Genomic DNA, 19,526 nt, shown 5'->3' on the forward strand with positions numbered 1-19,526 from the left:
GAATAAAACAGAGAATATCATAATGCCTCTATATCACTCCATGGTGCATCCTCATCTTGTGTTCATATATCACACACAAACAGAGTGCTGGGGATTATTAGGAAAGGAATGGAGAATAAAACAGAGAATATCATAATGTCTCTATCACTCCATGGTGCATCCTCATCTTGTGTTCATATATCATACACAAACAGAATGCTGGGGATTATTAGGAAAGGAATGGAGAATAAAACAGAGAATATCATAATGTCTCTGTATCGCTCCATGGTGCATCCTCATCTTGTGTTCATATATCATACACAAACAGAATGCAGGGGATTATTAGGAAAGGAATGGAGAATAAAACAGAGAATATCATAATGTCTCTATATCACTCCATGGTGCATCCTCAAATTGTGTTCATATATCATACACAAACAGAATGCTGGGGATTATTAGGAAAGAAATGGAGAATAAAACAGAGAATATCATAATGCCTCTATATCACTCCATGGTGCATCCTCATCTTGTGTTCATATATCATACACAAACAGAATGCTGGGGATTATTAGGAAAGGAATGGAGAATAAAACAGAGAATATCATAATGTCTCTGTATCACTCCATGGTGCATCCTCATTTGTGTTCATATATCATACACAAACAGAATGCTGGGGATTATTAGGAAAGGAATGGAGAATAAAACAGAGAATATCATAATGTCTCTATCACTCCATGGTGCATCCTCATCTTGTGTTCATATATCATACACAAACAGAATGCTGGGGATTATTAGGAAAGGAATGGAGAATAAAACAGAGAATATCATAATGCCTCTGTATCACTCCATGGTGCATCCTCATCTTGTGTTCATATATCATACACAAACAGAGTGCTGGGGATTATTAGTAAAGGAATGGAGAATAAAACAGAGAATATCATAATGTCTCTATCACTCCATGGTGCATCCTCATCTTGTGTTCATATATCATACACAAACAGAATGCTGGGGATTATTAGGAAAGGAATGGAGAATAAAACAGAGAATATCATAATGTCTCTTTATCACTCCATGGTGCATCCTCATCTTGTGTTCATATATCATACACAAACAGAATGCTGGGGATTATTAGGAAAGGAATGGAGAATAAAACAGAGAATATCATAATGCCTCTATAGCACTCCATGGTGCATCCTCATCTTGTGTTCATATATCATACACAAACAGAATGCTGGGGATTATTAGGAAAGGAATGGAGAATAAAACAGAGAATATCATAATGCCTCTGTATCACTCCATGGTGCATCCTCATCTTGTGTTCATATATCATACACAAACAGAATGCTGGGGATTATTAGGAAAGGAATGGAGAATAAAACAGAGAATATCATAATGTCTCTATCACTCCATGGTGCATCCTCATCTTGTGTTCATATATCATACACAAACAGAATGCTGGGGATTATTAGGAAAGGAATGGAGAATAAAACAGAGAATATCATAATGTCTCTGTATCACTCCATGGTGCATCCTCATCTTGTGTTCATATATCATACACAAACAGAATGCTGGGGATTATTAGGAAAGGACTGGAGAATAAAACAGAGAATATCATAATGCCTCTGTATCACTCCATGGTGTGACCTCATCTTGTGTTCATATATCATACACAAACAGAATGCTGGGGATTATTAGGGAAGGAATGGAGAATAAAACAGAGGATATCATAATGCCTCTGTATCACAACACAAGCAAGCTCCCAATCTCTCTCACAGGTGCACACACACCAAGCAGGCTCCCAATTTCTCTCACAGTTGCACACACACACCCAAGCAGGCTCCCAATCTCTCTCACAGGTGCACACACCCACCCAAGCAGGCTCCCAATCTCTTTCACAGGTGCACACACACACCCAAGCAGGCTCTCAATCTCTCTCACAGGTGCACACACACACCCAAACAGGCTCCCCATCTCTCTCACAGGTGCACACACACACCCAAGCAGGCTCCCAATCTCTCTCACAGGTGCACACACACCAAGCAGGCTCCCAATTTCTCTCACAGTTGCACACACACCCCCAAGCAGGCTCCCAATCTCTCTCACAGGTGCACACACACACCCAAGCAGGCTCCCAATCTCTTTCACAGGTGCACACACACCCCCAAGCAGGCTCTCAATCTCTCTCCCAGGTGCACACACACACACACACACCCAAGCAGGCTCCCCATCTCTCTCACAGGTGCACACACACCCAAGCAGGCTCCCAATCTCTCTCACAGGTGCACACACACCCCCAAGCAGGCTCCCCATCTCTCTCACAGGTGCACACACACACCCAAGCAGGCTCCCAATCTCTCTCACAGGTGCACACACACACCCAAGCAGGCTCCCAATCTCTCTCACAGGTGCACACACACACACCCAAGCAGGCTCCCAATCTCTCTCACAGGTGCACACACACACACCCAAGCAGGCTCCCAATCTCTCTCACAGGTGCACACACACACACCCAAGCAGGCTCCCAATCTCTCTCACAGGTGCACACACACACACACACACACAAGCAGGCTCCCAATCTCTCTTACAGGTGCACACACACACACAAGCAGGCTCCCAATCTCTCTCACAGGTGCACACACACACACACAAGCAGGCTCCCCATCTCTCTCACAGGTGCACACACACACCCAAGCAGGCTCCCAATCTCACACTATTGTGCCTCTGCTCATTCTTTGGCCTCCGCCAGCCTGGGCTCCAGCGGTGGCCCATAGCTGGTTCTCTCTTGTTTTACTTCAGCCCGGTTCCAGTGGTGGCTGCAGCTGGGTCTATCCCTCTGGTTTTTTTTTGTTACTTCAGCCCTGCTGGCACCTGTAGCAGCCCAGGTATCTCCCTCCACCTTTGGTTGTCAGCAGGAGGATCTGCTGTCCGCTTCTTTAGGCTGTTCACTGAATAGTCACCAGAGCATGGGGACCCAGCACAGCAAACAACCAATGCAGACGTCATCATGCAACAGACACACTGGGGAATGCTCGAAGCCCCGCTATTCTTTCTTATATAATATAACTCGCCTTATGTAATTTAGATGCATTCACAAGGGATCTCCCAAACGTTATATGCAAACAGATTATGTCTTCACAATTGTCTGAGTCTCCAGTTCTGCTTGGTGTAGTGAATAATAAGCAGCAAAGGTCTTCACAATCCCTTCAGGGCCTGCACTTTAAATATTTTTACATTTTCTCTTTCCTTGCTATCAGCAGATTATGCAGCTTTCCCAGCTTCCTTCAGTTTCCTGGTTTTTGGTTCAGTAGTTAGCTTGAGCTGTCACAAAAATCCATCTTCAGCCAATAGATTTGGAGCTGAAAGCTACGCACTAGCAGCAGTATGTAACACCACAAATCTGCCTGTCACACACTGCCCATCTCTAAGACCAATGTTTTTATCTTGGTCACTCGGAGTTCTGAAGAGATCATAATACCGAGTGCTTTGGTTGCCCTAGTCAATGACATCAGATTCAGAGCTGAGGGTAGGAAGGGCATGTTTCTGATCTTTATTGACATGAGCTATAGCCTTTGATGCCATTTACCTTAAAATACTTTTTGGTTGACTGGTAGAGATAAGTTTAGACAGGACTGTACTGACCTGGTTTAAATTCTACCTTTCACAGTAATCTTTTCAAGTCACCTGGAGGTGTAGGCTATATTTCAATATCCATGCCCAACATTAGGATGGACTCATCATTTTTTGACAATGCTGAAGACTTCTTTTGTTTTCATAAATTCCTATGTGGATAAGTGCAAGGTGATGCATATAGGGAAAAATAACCCTTGCTGTAGTTACACAATGTTAGGTTCCATATTAGGAGCTACCACCCAGGAAAGAGATCTAGGTGTCATAGTGGATAACACATTGAAATCGTCGGCTCAGTGTGCTGCAGCAGTCAAAAAAGCAAACAGAATGTTGGGAATTATTAGAAAGGGAATTGTGAATAAAACAGAAAATGTCATAATGCCTCTGTATCGCTCCATGGTCAGACCGCACCTTGAATACTGTGTACAATTCTGGTCACCGCATCTCAAAAAAGATATAGTTGTGATGGAGAAGGTACAGAAAAGGCCAACCAAAATGATAAAGGGAATGGAACAGCTCCCCTATGAGGAAAGGCTGAAGAGGTTAGGACTTTTCAGCTTGGAGAAGAGACGGCTGAGGGGGGATATGATAGAGATGTTTAAGATCATGAGAGGTCTAGAACGAGTTGATGTGAATCGGTTATTTACTCTTTCGGATAATAGAAGGCCTAGGGGGCACTCCATGAAGTTAGCAAGTAGCACATTTAAGACTAATCACAGAAAATTCTTTTTCACTCAACGCACAATAAAGCTCTGGAATTTGTTGCCAATGGATGTAGTTAATACAGTTAGTATACCTGGGTTTAAAAAACTTTGGATAAGTTCATGAAGGAGAAGTCCATTAACTGCTATTAATCAAGTTGACTCAGGGAATAGCCATTGCTATTAATTGCATCAGTAGCATGGGATCTTCTTGGTGTTTGGGTAATTGCTAAGTTCTTGTGGCCTGGTTTGGCCTCTGTTGGAAACAGGATGCTGGGCTTGATGGACCCTTGGTCCGACCCAGTATGACAATTTCTTATGTTCTTATGACTTTTTGTTATCGGTTCCTTTTGGGGCTTTTTTGCTTAATTTCTATGTGTTGATTTTGTTTTGTGTTGATTGTTTTTTTTTTGTCCTGCCTTTTATGTTTTGTTGTTGTGGTGGGCCCTATTGTTTTCTTTGTGAATATTGTAGGTGGTCAAAAACTGTTCAGATAAAAACAATTTTGTTATTTTTTTTTATAAGTATTAATTCTTAGGTCATTATTATTGAGGATATTAATAAAAGGTATTTTATTATATTTGAATGTATGTATGCATCTCTCAGTTAGTGAAATAATTAGGAAATCCTATTTTTGTGGTGGCTCAGGGATGGTACTTCCTATAATTCTGAGTCTGCATATTTTACATGAACTATTTTATTTGTTAACCACTTGGTTGCTTTGGAATACAAGTATTTATTTTATTTATTTAAAGGTTTTTATATACCGATAACCATTTGCACATTGTATCGGTTTACATAGAACATATAATAATGAGAGAGAAATTACATAGAACGATGGAAGTAGTATATAAAATAAAATAAATGAAATAAAAACTTACTTTAAGAACGGGCTATAATCCATTAGCATGTTTACTAAATAAATATCATTACTAAAAATATTTATTATCTCATATTGGTACAATGACAGTGCACATTGAGTTACAGGAAACAAAATTCTAACTTTCTGTGTTCAATAACACACTGTGGGATGAAATCCTAAAAATCCCTATATATTTGTTATGTAATGACAGGGCAAAGGAGTGATGAGCTCTGGTTGCTGAGGTAGATGGGCTAGGCTGTCATCTGCTGTCAATTTTTGTGAGCATGAAAAAAAGATGTATTTTGAAATTTAATTTTTTTTAGAATCTTAAACCCTGCTCTGGACTTGGAATGGAATAATTCAAGAGACCATATCTGGTTAGTTGGTTGTCAATGAGATCACAGCTAGCAGTTTTCACAATGATCATCAAAACAAGAGATACTGCCAAGTAAAGTTAAACTTAGTCTCAATCATCCAAATTAGAAGGCATCTTAACACTTTTTAAATACAAATCTCTTTAAGGCAAGAATAAAATATACAAAATTCATACCCAATTCATTATGGTTTACAAATTAAGGGGCAGATTTTAAAACCTTGCGCGAGCGCGAACAAAAGTACGCTGGATTTTATAAGATACACGCATAGCCGCGGGTATCTTATAAAATCCGGGGTCGGCGCGCGCAAGGGGGTGCACATTTGTGCAACCTGCACGCGCCGTGCCCAGCGCGCGCTGCCTGTTCCCTCCGAGGCCGCTCCGATTTCGGAGCGGCCTCGGAGGGAACTTTCTTTCGCCCTTCCCCCACCTTCCCCTCCCTTCCCCTACCTAACCCACCCCCCCGGCCCTATCTAAACCCCCCCTTAACTTTGCGCGCGTCGCCGGCAGCCCCGCTCCGTCCTCCGGTCCCAGGGGCGTGGTCCGGAGGCCTCGACCATGCCCCCGGGCCGGCGCCACACCCCCAGGCCTGCCCCCAAAACACCGGGGCCCGCCCCCTCCCGCCCCTTTTCAAAAGCCCCGGGACTTACGCGCGTCCCGGGGCTTTACGTGCGCCGGCGGCCTATGCAAAATAGGCCGCCGAAGCCTACATATAGTGGACATGTATTGTGAACATCTACTTACCAGCCAGAGTAGCCAAGTAGCCCACACTGCCCACAGACGTCCACCTGAAAGGCATCACTGGAAATCATCAGCCTCTCCAAAAGAAGCATGCTGGCTCCATAGCCAATCAAGCAGTCCCGTTCCATTTCTCCAAGACGCAAACCACCATCACGTGAGCGGCCTTCAGTAGGTTGCCTTTAAAACAAGAAACAATTATATTTAGCGTCAGGCAAATTTCAACACAATGCAGACCTGTAAATGTGTTTTCAAAGGAGTAATCTAACAAATATCTGATCAGAACAGATGGGAATTCAGAATTATTAGTGACTAGAGAATGGTACTTCTAGGGCACTGAATGACATATACTATCATATGGTTATTGGTAGTTCTGGAGAGCTGAATTGGGAAAAGTGAGTCAGATGTTGTAATGAGTAGCATATTGGATGCAAATTATCCTTGTTACCCTTAAGATACCACAAAACTAGCCAAGGAAGCTATTCCAGCTTTAAGAAAACTATCAAAAAGGAGATAGAAAAGCTTTTAAATTAAATCAAAAGAGAAAGCCGACAGTATATGACCCGAGGTGGCAATACATAAAGCGAAGATGCTTGTATGCCCATGGGAGTTATGATGGTCCTTTACATAAAGTCATATATATGAAACGTTGTATATTGAAATATTGCACACTGAAGAAAAAACTGGGATTTCATAACGTTCTAGAGTGAGATTTCAATTACCCCAATATTGACTGGGTAAATTTAACATCAGGACTTGCTAGAGACATAAAGTTCCTGGATGTAATAAATGACTGCTTCATGGAGCAATTGGTTCAGGAACCAACAAGAGAGGGAGCTATTTTAGATTTAATTCTTAGTGGAACGCAGGATTTGGTGACAAAGGTAACAGTGGTGGGGCCAATTGGCAATAGTGATCATAACATGATCAAATTTAAACCAATAACTGGAAGGGGACAATAAGTAAATCTACAGCTCTAACACTAAATTTTTAAAAGGGAAACTTTGATAAAATGAAGAAAATTGAAAAAAACTGAAAGGTGCAGATGCAAAGGTTAAAAGTGTTGAACGGGCATGGACATTGTTTAAAAATACAATCCTAGACACGCAGTCCAGGTGTATTCCATGCATTAAGAAAGGTGGAAGGAAGGCAATGGTTAAAAGATGAGGTGAAAGAGGTTATTTTAGCCAAAAAAACATCCTTCAAAAATTGGAAAAAGGATCCATCTGAAGAAAAGAGGATAAAGCATAAGCAATGTCAAGTAAAGTGTAAAACATTGATAAGACAGGTGAAGAGAGAATTTGCACTGAAGTTGGCCATAGAGGCAAAAACTCATAATAAAAACTTTTTAAAATATATTTGAAGCAAGAAACCTGTGAGGGTGTCAGTTGGACTGTTAGATGATGGAGGGGTGTTAAAGGGGCTCTTAAGGAAGATAAGGCCATTGCATAAAGACTAAATTAATTCTTTGCTTCTGTGTTTACTAATGAGGATGATGGGGAGATACCAGTTCCGGAGATGGTTTTCAAGGGTGATGAGTCAAACGAACTGAACCAAATCACTGTGAACATGGAAGATGTAGTAGGCCAGATTGACAAACTAAAGAGTTGCAAATCACCTGCACCGGATGGTATGCATCCTAGGATACTGAAGAAACTTTCATGGATTGCAAACTGGCTAAAAGACAGGAAACAGAGAGTAGGATTAAATGGACAATTTTCTCAGTGGAAGGGAGTGGACAGTGGAGTGCCTCAGGGATCTGTATTGGGACCCTTACTTTTCAATATATTTATAAATGATCTGGAAAGAAATACGTCAAGTGAGATAATCAAATTTGCAGATGACACAAAATTGTTCAGGGTAGTTAAATCACAAGCAGATTGTGATAAATTGCAGGAAGACCTTGTGAGACTGGAAAATTGGGCATCCAAATGGCAGATGAAATTTAATGTGGATAAGTGCAAGGTGATGCATATAGGGAAAAAAAAAACCATGCTATAATTACACAATGTTGGGTTCCATATTAGGTGCTACAACCCAAGAAAGAGATCTAGGTGTCATAGTGGATAACACATTGAAATCGTCGGTTCAGTGTGCTCTGGCAGTCAAAAAAGCAAACAGAATGTTGGGAATTATTAGAAAGGGAATGGTGAATAAAATGGAAAATGTCATAATGCCTCTGTATCGCTCCATGGTGAGACCGCACCTTGAATACTGTGTACAATTCTGGTTGCCGCATCTCAAAAAAAGATATAATTGCAATGGAGAAGGTACATAGAAGGTTGACCAAAATGATAAGGGGAATGGAACAACTCCCCTTTGAGGAAAGACTGAAGAGGTTAGGACTTTTCAGCTTGGAGAAGAGACGGCTGAGGTGGGATATGATAGAGGTGTTTAAAATCCTGAGAGGTCTAGAACGGGTAGATGTGAATCGGATATTTACTCTTTCGGATAATAGAAAGACTAGGGGGCTCTCCATGAAGTTAGCATGTGGCACATTTAAAATTAATCAGAGAAAGTTCTTTTTCACTCAACGCACAATTAAACTCTGGAATTTGTTGCCAGAGGATGTGGTTAGTGCAGTTAGTATAGCTGTGTTTAAAAAAGGATTGGATAATTTCTTGGAGGAGAAGACCATTACCTGCTATTAATTAAGTTGACTTAAATATAGCCACTGCTATTACTAGCAACAGTAGCATGGAATAGACTTAGTTTTTGGGTACTTGCCAGGTACTTATGGCCTGGATTGGCCACTGTTGGAAACAGGATGCTGGGCTTGATGGACCCTTGGTCTGACCCAGTATAGATAGGCATGTTCTTATGTTCAACGACTCATCAAATAACTGCACGGAGTGGCAGTTGTTACCCTAGAGAAAACAAATGGCATAACCTGCACTACAGGGCAGATACTACCATAAGAAGCTTGCTGGGCAGACTGGAAAGACCATTTGGTCCTTTTCTGTGTCATTACTATGTTATCTCTAACTCTGCATTATACAGTGTGGCCCATGGAAAAGTAGCCCGACTCCCATATCAGTGCCAGAGGCAGGCTACTTTTCCATGGGCCACCCTGTATCTTGGCGCAATATCCTTTTAAATGGGCCAGGGACAGTGTGAAATACTTAGGAGTCCATATAGGTAAGGATTTAGAACAGTTGTTTCAACTTAATTATAAATCTTTGCTTGCCAATGTATTTAATCATTTAGATGTGTAGGAGAAAATTAATTTATCCTGGCAAGGCAGAAGTACAGTGATTAAAATGAATGTGTTACGTAGACTTTGCTACCTCTTCCAGACTTTACCTAAATCTTTGCCTGACTCCTTTTTAAAAACTTGTGAAAAGAAAGTCTTCAGTTTCATTTTGAGACATAGGCCTCCCAGAGTTTCTAGATCTGTACTGTTTCAACCGAAATCTAGAGAAAGCTTTAGTGTAGCAAATCTGGCCTCTCAATGGTGATAGTGGATTGGCACAGAACTAACGAACCAAAACAATGGGCTACAAATGAGCAAGATATGTTTGGGACTATCCCCCTTAAATATTTAATTTGGCTGCACTGGAAACCTTGGTTCCCTATTGTGACTGCCCCTCCATTTACCTACTTAACATTGTGGTTTTGTATTTGTGGAAACAGTTAGAGGGAGATAGAGATTATTTTCACAGTTCCCCAATTAGGTTCAATCATATCTTTAGCATTGGATTGATATCTGCAGATTTCAAAAGATGGGATAACAATGGATTTATTAAATTAGGCCAGGTATAGATCACCAGGGTATGGGTTCCTTTCCTTATTTGCAAGCTAATTTTTCCTTTATTGAGAAGGATCAATTCCCCTGTCTTCAACTAAACATTTTATTGATACCTCTAAAATCACCACTGATTTATTGAGTGGTAAGACATTATTTGAAGGTTATTGTGACTAGAGCTGATTCTATAAGAGATAATTTACAAACTTTATTCTATGCTATAAGGGGAATAGGCTACAATTCTTACTCACATTAAGGCTTGGGAGAATCATTGCATGAAATGACATGGGTGTCTTATTTATTTATTTATTTCGGAGCTTTTATATACCGAGGTTTAGCAGAAAGCCTTGACCCCTGTTTACAGTAAAACAAATTATTACATCGAACAGTACATGGAACATAAAGTGGCAGAGATTACATCGAAACTGTTAGGAGAATATCATAGAAAAAATCTTAAACACTTGAACAAAGTCATGTCGTGATTAACTAACATTAACAGCAACAAGAACTGGGAAACGGTTTTCTAGAATAAGAAAACAGGACTAGAGCAAAGCAATATGAGAGAAAAGGTGGGGGGACAGGGGGGTAAGAGGGGGTGGGGTATGGGAGGATCAGAAGGCGGGAGAAATGGATCGCTGCATTATACGGGTGGCATGTTAAGAGGATCGAGAGGAGAAGAGCGGTGGAGGAGGGGGGGGGGGGGGGTAGGGCATTGGGAGCTCTTAGTGTGTTCATCCTGAATGGGAGTTGCTGGTGGAGTGGTTATGATGTTTAGCCCACGCCATCTCTGAATGTTTGGCTAAATAACCAGGTTTTCAGCTCTTTTTTGAAGAATTTGCTGTCGATTATTGAGCTTAGGTATTGTGGTAAGGAGTTCCATATGATTGGACCTGCAATTGAGAAAGCTCTGTTTCTCGTGCTCGTGAGCTTCGCCGATGGAAGTGAGGGTATGTCCAGGAGTAATTTGCTGGTAGCTCTGGTGTATCGTTGAGGTTTGTGTTGATGGATCATGTTTTTGAGTGTGGTGTTCTCCGTTTTGTATAAGGCGTTGTACACTATAGTAAGGGTTTTGAATTCGATTCTCTGTTCGATTGGGAGCCAGTGAAGATTTTTTAAGACAGGGGTGATGTGATCTGATTTTTTTTTGCCAGTTAGGACTCTGGCTGCGGCATTTTGCAGCAGTTGGAGTGGTTTTAGGGTAGATTTGGGAAGACCTAACAGGAGCGAGTTGCAGTAGTCAGGGCTGTTGAAAATCAGTGATTGTAGTACTGTTCGGAATTCCTGATGGTGGAGAAGAGGTTTTAGATGTTTTAGGACGTGCAGTTTGTAGAATCCTTCTTTGGTTTTGGTTGCGATGTTCTTTTTTAAGTTGAGATCTTTGTCAATCCATATGCCGAGGTTTTTTTTTTATCATTTTTTATCGGGATGTTAATGTTGTCGATAAGGGAGTGTGTATTGATAGTTTGTTCTGATACATTTCTTCCTATGAGGATGCATTCTGTTTTATTCATGTTTAGGCACAGTTTTAGTTGATTTAGCATGTTTCTAATTGATGTTAGGTGGTTTGCTGCGGTAGAGAGTGCCTCTGCTAGTGTTGGAAATTGGGATGATGAACTGGATGTCATTGGCATACATATAGTAAGTTATTCCGAGACTGGAGATGAGGTGGCATAGAGGGAGAAGATATATGTTGAAGAGGACTGCGGATAAGGCGGACCCTTGCGGTACGCCGGTTTCGAGGGGAAAGGGGTTTGATGAGTTGCTGTTCATGGAGACCTTGAAGAATCTGTTCTGTAGGTAAGAGGAGAACCAGTTGAGGGTACTTCCTGTGAGGCCGATGTTAGTAAGTCTTGATAGTAGGCTTTTGTGGTCAACTGTGTCAAAAGCCGCAGATAGGTCGAGAAGTATTAGAAGATGGTTTATTTTGTTGTCCTCTTAGGATTTCATTCGAGGGGTTGACGAGTAGTGTTTCTGTACTGCGGTTTTTTCTGAATCCGTGTTGTGCATCGTGTAGAATTTTGTTGTTTTCAAGGTGTTCGTTTAGTTGAGACAGAGCTGCCTTCTTGGTTAACTTAGCAAGTAGAGGAAGGTTTGAGATCGGACGGTAGTTATTCAGGTCTTTGGGGTCTAGGTTCTTCTTTTTTAGAATTGGAGTTATGGTTGCCGTTTTTAGTATGGTTGGCAGCTCACCTTCTTCAAAAGATTTGTTGACGATGGCGGCTATGGTTGGGGCGATGATATGAGCCATATCTTTTAGGTTACGTGTAGGGATGGTGTCCAGGTCATGACAAGCAGGGTTGATTTTTTTTTAGCATTTTTTCAGCTTCGGTGACAGAAATTGGGTTGACTTGTGACCATGGTGTTATGTTCATTGTTTTGCATTGATTCTCTGAGGGTGTGGAGTTGTTGAATGTGTTCGTTATTCTGCTGATTTTATCTTTAAAGAATGTGGCGAGTTCTTGGGATAGATTGATTGTATTGGTTGCTGGGGCGTTGTTACTTTTTTCATCTGTTAGGTTCTTGACAATGTTGAACAGTGCATTTGTGTTATTGGATGAGTTTTTTTTATCTTTTGACTGTAGTAGCTGCGTTTTGTGGTCATAATCATGTTTTTATAGGTGGCCAGTTGAGTACGGTATCTTTGAAGGTTTTTTGTGGAATTAGTTTTTCTCCATTCTTTTTCCATTTTTCTGAGGTTTGTTTTCAATGATCTTAGATTCGAATTAAACCATGGGTTGTTTTTGCCGTTGGTTGGTTTTCTTTGTCTTGCTTTTTCGGGGTTTATCTTGTTAGCAGTTTGTTCTGTGAGTTGGTGCCATGATTGTATCGCTCTGTTGATGTTGGATAGGTCTAGGTTTGCCAGTTGCTTTCCTAGCTCTTGTTTTCTGAAAACTGGAAAAAGTTTGTTTTCTTCTTGGTTAATAGAAAATGGGTATAAGAAATTAGACTTGAGCATTTACATAGACTTTACCCAAGGTTATCTGAGCATTGCTGATGTAACCGTGGAGGGGGAGGCATTTTCCTTCATATATGGTGAGATTGCCCCTTTATTTTGAATTTTTGGGTTGAGGTACTAAAATTGGATAAGGAAATAACTAAGCTTGATATCTTGAACGATCCCAAATGGTTTCTCTTAGGATTGCTGGTACCTAAGGCACCCACTTTATAACTCTTGCTATCCCAGATCTTTTTAGCAGCTGCCAGTGGAGAAGACGTAATGTCTGAACTTCAATGATAGACCAGCTTCAGTCTTTGAAGTACATCTCTTGGGGAAACTGATGGCAGTAAACAAACGAGACCCTGATTTGATTTGAGAAGATCTGGCATCCTTTTGAAGCATGGCTGAATGTTTAAAGGGAGGGGGAGAGGAGGGTGGGATGATGGGTGATTGAAAACATTTTGGATAGATGTATCAGCGAGTTCTATGGCATTTTGTACTGTTTATGGATGCTCTTGAGTTTGCAAACCCATATTAACCCGGCCCTGAAGTTCAAAAACAAAACAAACCAAACCAAAAAAAAAAAAAGGATAGGAAGGGTTTAGGGAGTGGGGAGGAGAGGGGGAAGAGGGAGAGAGTTTAGGTAGGGGGATAGGGAAGGTCCCTCCCAGACCACTCATAAATTGGAGTGGACTGGGAGGGAATGGGCAAAGGCCCGATTTTGTTGCCGCTCGTAATTTACTAAAATCCCCCCCCGCACACACTGCCCACACGGATTATAAAATCTGGCGTGCACGTGTGCGTGGCTCATGGATTTTATAACATGCGCGCGCTGGCATGCGTCCATGTGTGCCCACCGGGAACCGCACACACATGGATGCGTGCACCTTTCAAGATCTACCCCATTGCCTTTGTTGTCGTTTTGGAAGTTTGAACCAATAAAACTTAAATCGAAAAAAAGATAGAGGATAACTAATGGGAAATGGTGATACCAGGGTAGAAAATACATAAAAATAACAGGTCTAATCAAATTGGGGGTGGGCTGACATTATATGTTAAGAGTGGCACAGTCAAATAGGATAAAAGTTCAGCAAGAAACAATATGCATTCTGGAATCTCTGGATAGAAGTTTCACGTGAGAGAAGGAAAAGTGTAACAATAAGAGTATACAATCAGCCCTCTGACCAGGATGATGAAGCAGATTGAGAAATGCTAAGCGAGATTAGGATAATAATTTTGGCATCGCAGTAATGATTAGGTGATTTCAATTGCCCCCAATATTGAACATCTCATCAGGGCAAGCAAGAGATGTAAAATTTTCAAAGGCCAATATTCAGAGGACAATTTATCTGGCTAACTATAGCTAGATACCTTGTTCCAGATATTCAGTGGGATAAACCTCTCATTGAATACACATCCTAAAGTAATCTGCCTACATTTAGCCAGACAAAGTCAAAATCTAACCGGCTGTATCTGAATATAACCGCTTAAGTTGTAAAGTTATGCAGCATGTGTGTGACCAAATAACTTACCACTTAACCGGATATATTCAAAAGTTTTTTATTTATTTCTTGGATGCTCACTTCCAAATGAAACTCTGAGCAACTTGTAAAACAAACATAAAATTTACAATAAGGTATACATAAAACAAAAAATAACATAAAACATATAAGCAAATAAAATAGACCAGAAAATAGTAAACAAAAATAAACAAAAAATAAAATTCTGCCATCAAGATACTAAGAATAAGATTAATTGGTATTTGTCATTATATTATTTAAGATCTTTAGGGATTGTTTTCTGATTGATGTTTTAGTTTTATCAAGTTTTGTTTTAATTGGCATTGTTAGTCTTATGTATTTGGATTATATGTATGGTAATTTTTTTTTCTGATTTTATTGTTTGGCTTATGGACATATCTTTTGTAAGTCACCTAGAGTTTGTCACCAGGCAAAGTTTGACAAAGTCCCTCATGAGAGGCTTATAAGTAAACTAAAAACGTCATGGGATAGCAGGCGATGTCCTTTTGTGGATTGCAAACTAGCTAAAAGTTAGGAAACAGTGAGAAGTTTTCTCAGTGGAAAAAGGTAAACAGTGGAGTGACTCAGGGATCTGTACTTGGACCAGTGCTTTTCAATATATTTATAAATGATCTGGAAAAGAATACGAGGTTATAAAATTTGCAGATGATACAAAATTATTCAGAGTAGTTAAATCACATACAAACTGTGATAAATTGCAGGAGGACCTTGCAAGAATGGAAGATTGGGCATCCAAAGGGCAGATGAAATTTTATGTGGACAAGTGCAAAGTGATGCATATAGGAAAAAATAATGCATGCTGTTGATGCATGATAAGTTCCATATTGGGAGTTACCACCGAGGAAAAAGATATATAACTACGAAACCACGACCCCATCGGTACTACAGTACATAGTAAAACTGTTCATATAAACTCTTCTTATACCCTCCCACAGTTATTAATATAAACCGTTTGAATGTTCATGTAAACCATTGTTATACTTGTACGTTGGAATGAAGGCCTGCACCATCTCCCACAGTTATTTAATGTAAACCGTTTGATTATTCATGTAAAATGTTGTTATTTCTGTAAACCGGAGTGAAGGCCTGCGCTAAACTTCGGTATATAAAAACAAATTTAAAAAAATATTGGTGCTATAGTGAATATTACAATGAACAGTCGGATCAGTGTGCTGCAGCAGTTAAAAAAAAAAAAAAAAAGCAAACAATTTTAGGAATTATTAGGCAGGGAATAGTGAATAAAATGGAGAATGTCATAATGCCTCTGTATCGCTCCATGGTGAGACCGCACCTTGAATACTGTGTACAGTTCTGGTCGCCGCATCTCAAAAAAGATATACTTGCGATGGAGAAGGTACAGAGAAGGGTAACTAAAATGATAATGGGGATGGAACAACTCCCCTATGAGGAAAGGCTGAAGAGGTTAGGACTTTTCAGCTTGGAGAAGAGATGACGGTGGGGGGATATGATAGAGGTCTATAAATTCATGAGAGGACTAGAACTGGTAAATGTAAATTGTTGATTTATTCTTTCAGATAATAGAGTAACAAAGGGGCACTCCATGAAATTAGCAAATAGCACATTTAAAACAAATTGGCTAAAATTCTTTTTCACTCAACAAAATTAAGCTTTGGAATTTGTTGTCAGAGGATGTGCTTATGGCAGTAAGTGTAGCTGGGTTTCAAATAAAATGTGAATGGAGGGAGGAAGTGACGTCATCAACCAGCATGGACGTCTAGCCCTACTTCTCTTCCTCCCACGGCAGCAACTATTAAGCTTTTTGGTCTAGAATTCCATCCTGCTGCTCCCAGAACTACAGCATAGGAAGCAGAGAACATTAGAGGTTATGGCTATCAAAAAAAAATAAAAAATGATGGACCTCGCTTGCTATACCTATGATGCTGACGGAGCCAGGTATGCGGCCCTGGGTAAAGAACCCTTAGCACCACATGTGGAGGCCCAATCAGACCCTGGCGAACTGGTGGAGACGATTAATGGTGCCGTGGTGAACTCCCTCACTAAACAGGACTTTGATAAATGGTTTGCGGAAATTAAATCTGATATCCGATCACTCAGAGAAGATGTAAATACTAATTGGGAAGGCATCCGGCAGGACATGCGAGATTTAGGCAGCAGGGTGGAGGACGCTGAAGGGATAGTAGAAGGACAGGTTTTGAAGGTGGCAGCGCTTGCCACAGAAGTCCAAGATATACAGAATCAGCATGAGGATATTCAATTAAAATTGGAGGACCTAGAGAACAGGTCCAGACGCTCTAACATAAGGATCAGGGGCTTACCGGAGCAGCCTGAGTATTCAAATGCTATGGATGTAGCCAGGAAAATATGTGCTGCCCTTCTATCCTCAGCCCCTGAAGAGGGGGGAGAAACAGAGGCGCACAGAGGTGGTTATGGAACGGGCTCATCGTGCATTGGGGGCAGCCCCCCGTAATGCCCCTAAAGACCATATCTGCCTTCACAGCTATTTAATTAAAGATATTATGCGCAGTGCACGAGTGTCACCCTTCAGCTGGGAGGGACACGAACTACAAATATATAATGATCTAGCCCCAGCCACACTCAGACGATGAAGGGAGGTGCAACCCCTGACTGCAGTACTTCGAACAAAGGTACACAATATCGCTGGGTCTTTCCTTGGGGCCTTACCTTTACTCTGAACGGAGTTACGTCTCTGGTGAAATCATTGGCAGAAGCCGTACCCCTTCTACAAGTGGCTGGCATCGAGATTACTTCTCTAGATAAAGCACAGCCGAAAGCTTCTGCTCCAGCCAGCCGCAATGGCAACGCGTGGGTAAGGGCGGTCGGCGCCTTACCCGAAATTCGGAGAGTCAACCCAGGACTACGCGGGGAGCGCCATCTTGAGGAGAACATAGCCCGGATGAAAGAGGGCGGAGTTTCGACGCGCATCACTTCAAATCGACGGCAAAGAACAAGGCATTGATAGACACGTCATGGAGACACAGGACTGCTTAATCGAACCCAGATGAGGAATCCCGGAAAGATTGGGATTCGCCCAAGGAAGCAGTGCTGATGACTGTTCTTTTTACTAGGGGTTTGGATTTTTGCATTGCTGACTTATTATCGGTATTTACTGTTTGCTAAATCTTCAAATGTTCAAAGTTAATCTACTATGGGGTCTATAAAATCGCCACAACCCATTTAAAGTGGTGGGATGGGTTAAGTTTGGCTGCAGGGGAGGGAGGAGGGCTATCCTCCGTGGTTAGGGGCTCACCGTTCTGGCGGGTGATCGGATCCAAGGGGAGGGGAGAGGGAAGGAGTGGGGGGATGGGAGGGAAGCTGGAAAAGGGTACAAGAGATTGGGGGGGTGGGGGGTGGAGGGGAGAGGGGACAAGAGTGAATAAGCGGTCCATACTATCTGTTGGCATATCTAGGGGTCCCGGGGGATACACAATAGCGGGATAACCCAGAGGTGGGAATGAGTCTCAGAGGAAACGTTTAGAGATATGGTGTGACTTAGAATTTCTTATTTGGGCTATGCTGGGCCTGGGTGTTAACTATGTCTATGGGTGAGGTACACTGCATCACGTTTAATGTTAAAGGGTTAAACTCCCCATTTAAATGGCAGCTGTTTAAGGAGTTAACGAGACTCTCTGCATCGGTAGTTTTCCTCCAGGAAACTCACCTCCGTCGCTGTCATGAAAGAGCTATGGTCTCAAAGAGGTATCCCCTTCAATACTATGCCTCAGCCACAAATCGAAGGAGATAAAATGGAGTGGGAATCCTCTTTGCACAAGGATTATTGGTACAAGTCTCTAAAGTCATATGCAGACCCTCACGGCCATTTTCTCCTCAAAGTCATAATTCATAATCGGGAACTGGTGTTAGTGAAGGTGTCATAGTGGATACCACATTGAAATAGTCGGTTCAGTGTGCTGCGGCAGTCAAAAAAGCAAACAGAATGTTGGGAATTATTAGAAAGGGAATGGTGAATAAAACGGAAAATGGCATAATGCCTCTGTATCGCTCCATGGTGAGACTGCACCTTGAATACTGTGTACAATTCTGGTCTCTGCATCTCAAAAAAGATATAATTGCGATGGAGAAGGTACAGAGAAGGGCTACCAAAATGATAAAGGGAATAGAACAACTCCCCTATGAGGAAAGACTAAAGAGGTTAGGACTTTTCAGCTTGGAGAAGAGACGACTGAGGGGGGATATGATAGAGGTGTTTAAAATCATGAGAGGTCTAGAACGGGTAGATGTGAATCGGTTATTTACTCTTTCGGATAGTAGAAAGACTAGGGGGCACTCCATGAAGTTAGCATGGGGCATATTTAAAATTAATCGGAGAAAGTTCTTTTTTACTCAACGTACAATTAAACTCTGGAATTTGTTGCCAGAGGATGTGGTTAGTGCAGTTAGTATAGCTGGGTTTAAAAAAGGATTGGATAAGTTCTTGGAGGAGAAGTCCATTACCTGCTATTAAGTTCACTTAGAGAATAGTCACTGCCATTAGCAATGGTAACATGGAATAGACTTAGTTTTTGGGTACTTGCCAGGTTCTTATGGCCTGGATTGGCCACTGTTGGAAGCAGGATGCAGACCCACTCAGCAAAGGGAGACTTTAGAAGAAGTACTAAAACAAATCATCCACTTTCCTGGGCAGCACATAATTGAGGCAGGAGATTTTAATATCTCCCTCTCCCCATCCCTAGATACTTCTGCACAGACCATTTCAGGGTCACATGGAGCACGCAAGGTCATGAAACACTTTATGAAGACCAGCAATGTGGTAGATATTTGGAGGCTGTATTTTTCCCACAGTCAGAATTATTCCTTTTATTCACTTGCCCACAACTCATATACCAGAATTGATTATTTTCTCATAACTAAGGATCTTGTGGGAGATACATCCAGGGTAGATATCGAGCCTATCACCTGGTCAGACCATGCCCTAGTTAGTTGGGCGGTGAATCTGACATCAGCAAATACTGGAAGGAAATTCTAGAGGCTCAATGATTCATTACTGCATGAGCCAAAATA

The 19,526-nt window shown here is 41.4% G+C and overlaps 1 protein-coding gene across 3 annotated transcripts in view; it reads right to left on the reverse strand.

Annotated features, from left to right (window-relative positions):
- The window catches only part of POLR3B (RNA polymerase III subunit B), a 527,519-nt gene that overhangs the window by 12,542 nt on the left and 495,451 nt on the right, over positions 1-19,526 (reverse strand). For all 3 annotated transcript variants that reach the window (XR_003856035.1, XM_029597388.1, XM_029597387.1), the window contains one exon: positions 6,287-6,460. Coding sequence is in view for 2 of the 3 variants with exons in the window: in XM_029597388.1 (XP_029453248.1) it covers positions 6,287-6,460 (174 nt within the window). In the remaining variant the exon portion in view is untranslated. The remainder of the gene's footprint in view (positions 1-6,286; positions 6,461-19,526) is intronic.

This window comes from Rhinatrema bivittatum, chromosome 4 (genome assembly GCF_901001135.1).
Source record: "Rhinatrema bivittatum chromosome 4, aRhiBiv1.1, whole genome shotgun sequence".
In the NCBI taxonomy this organism is placed as follows: domain Eukaryota; kingdom Metazoa; phylum Chordata; class Amphibia; order Gymnophiona; family Rhinatrematidae; genus Rhinatrema; species Rhinatrema bivittatum.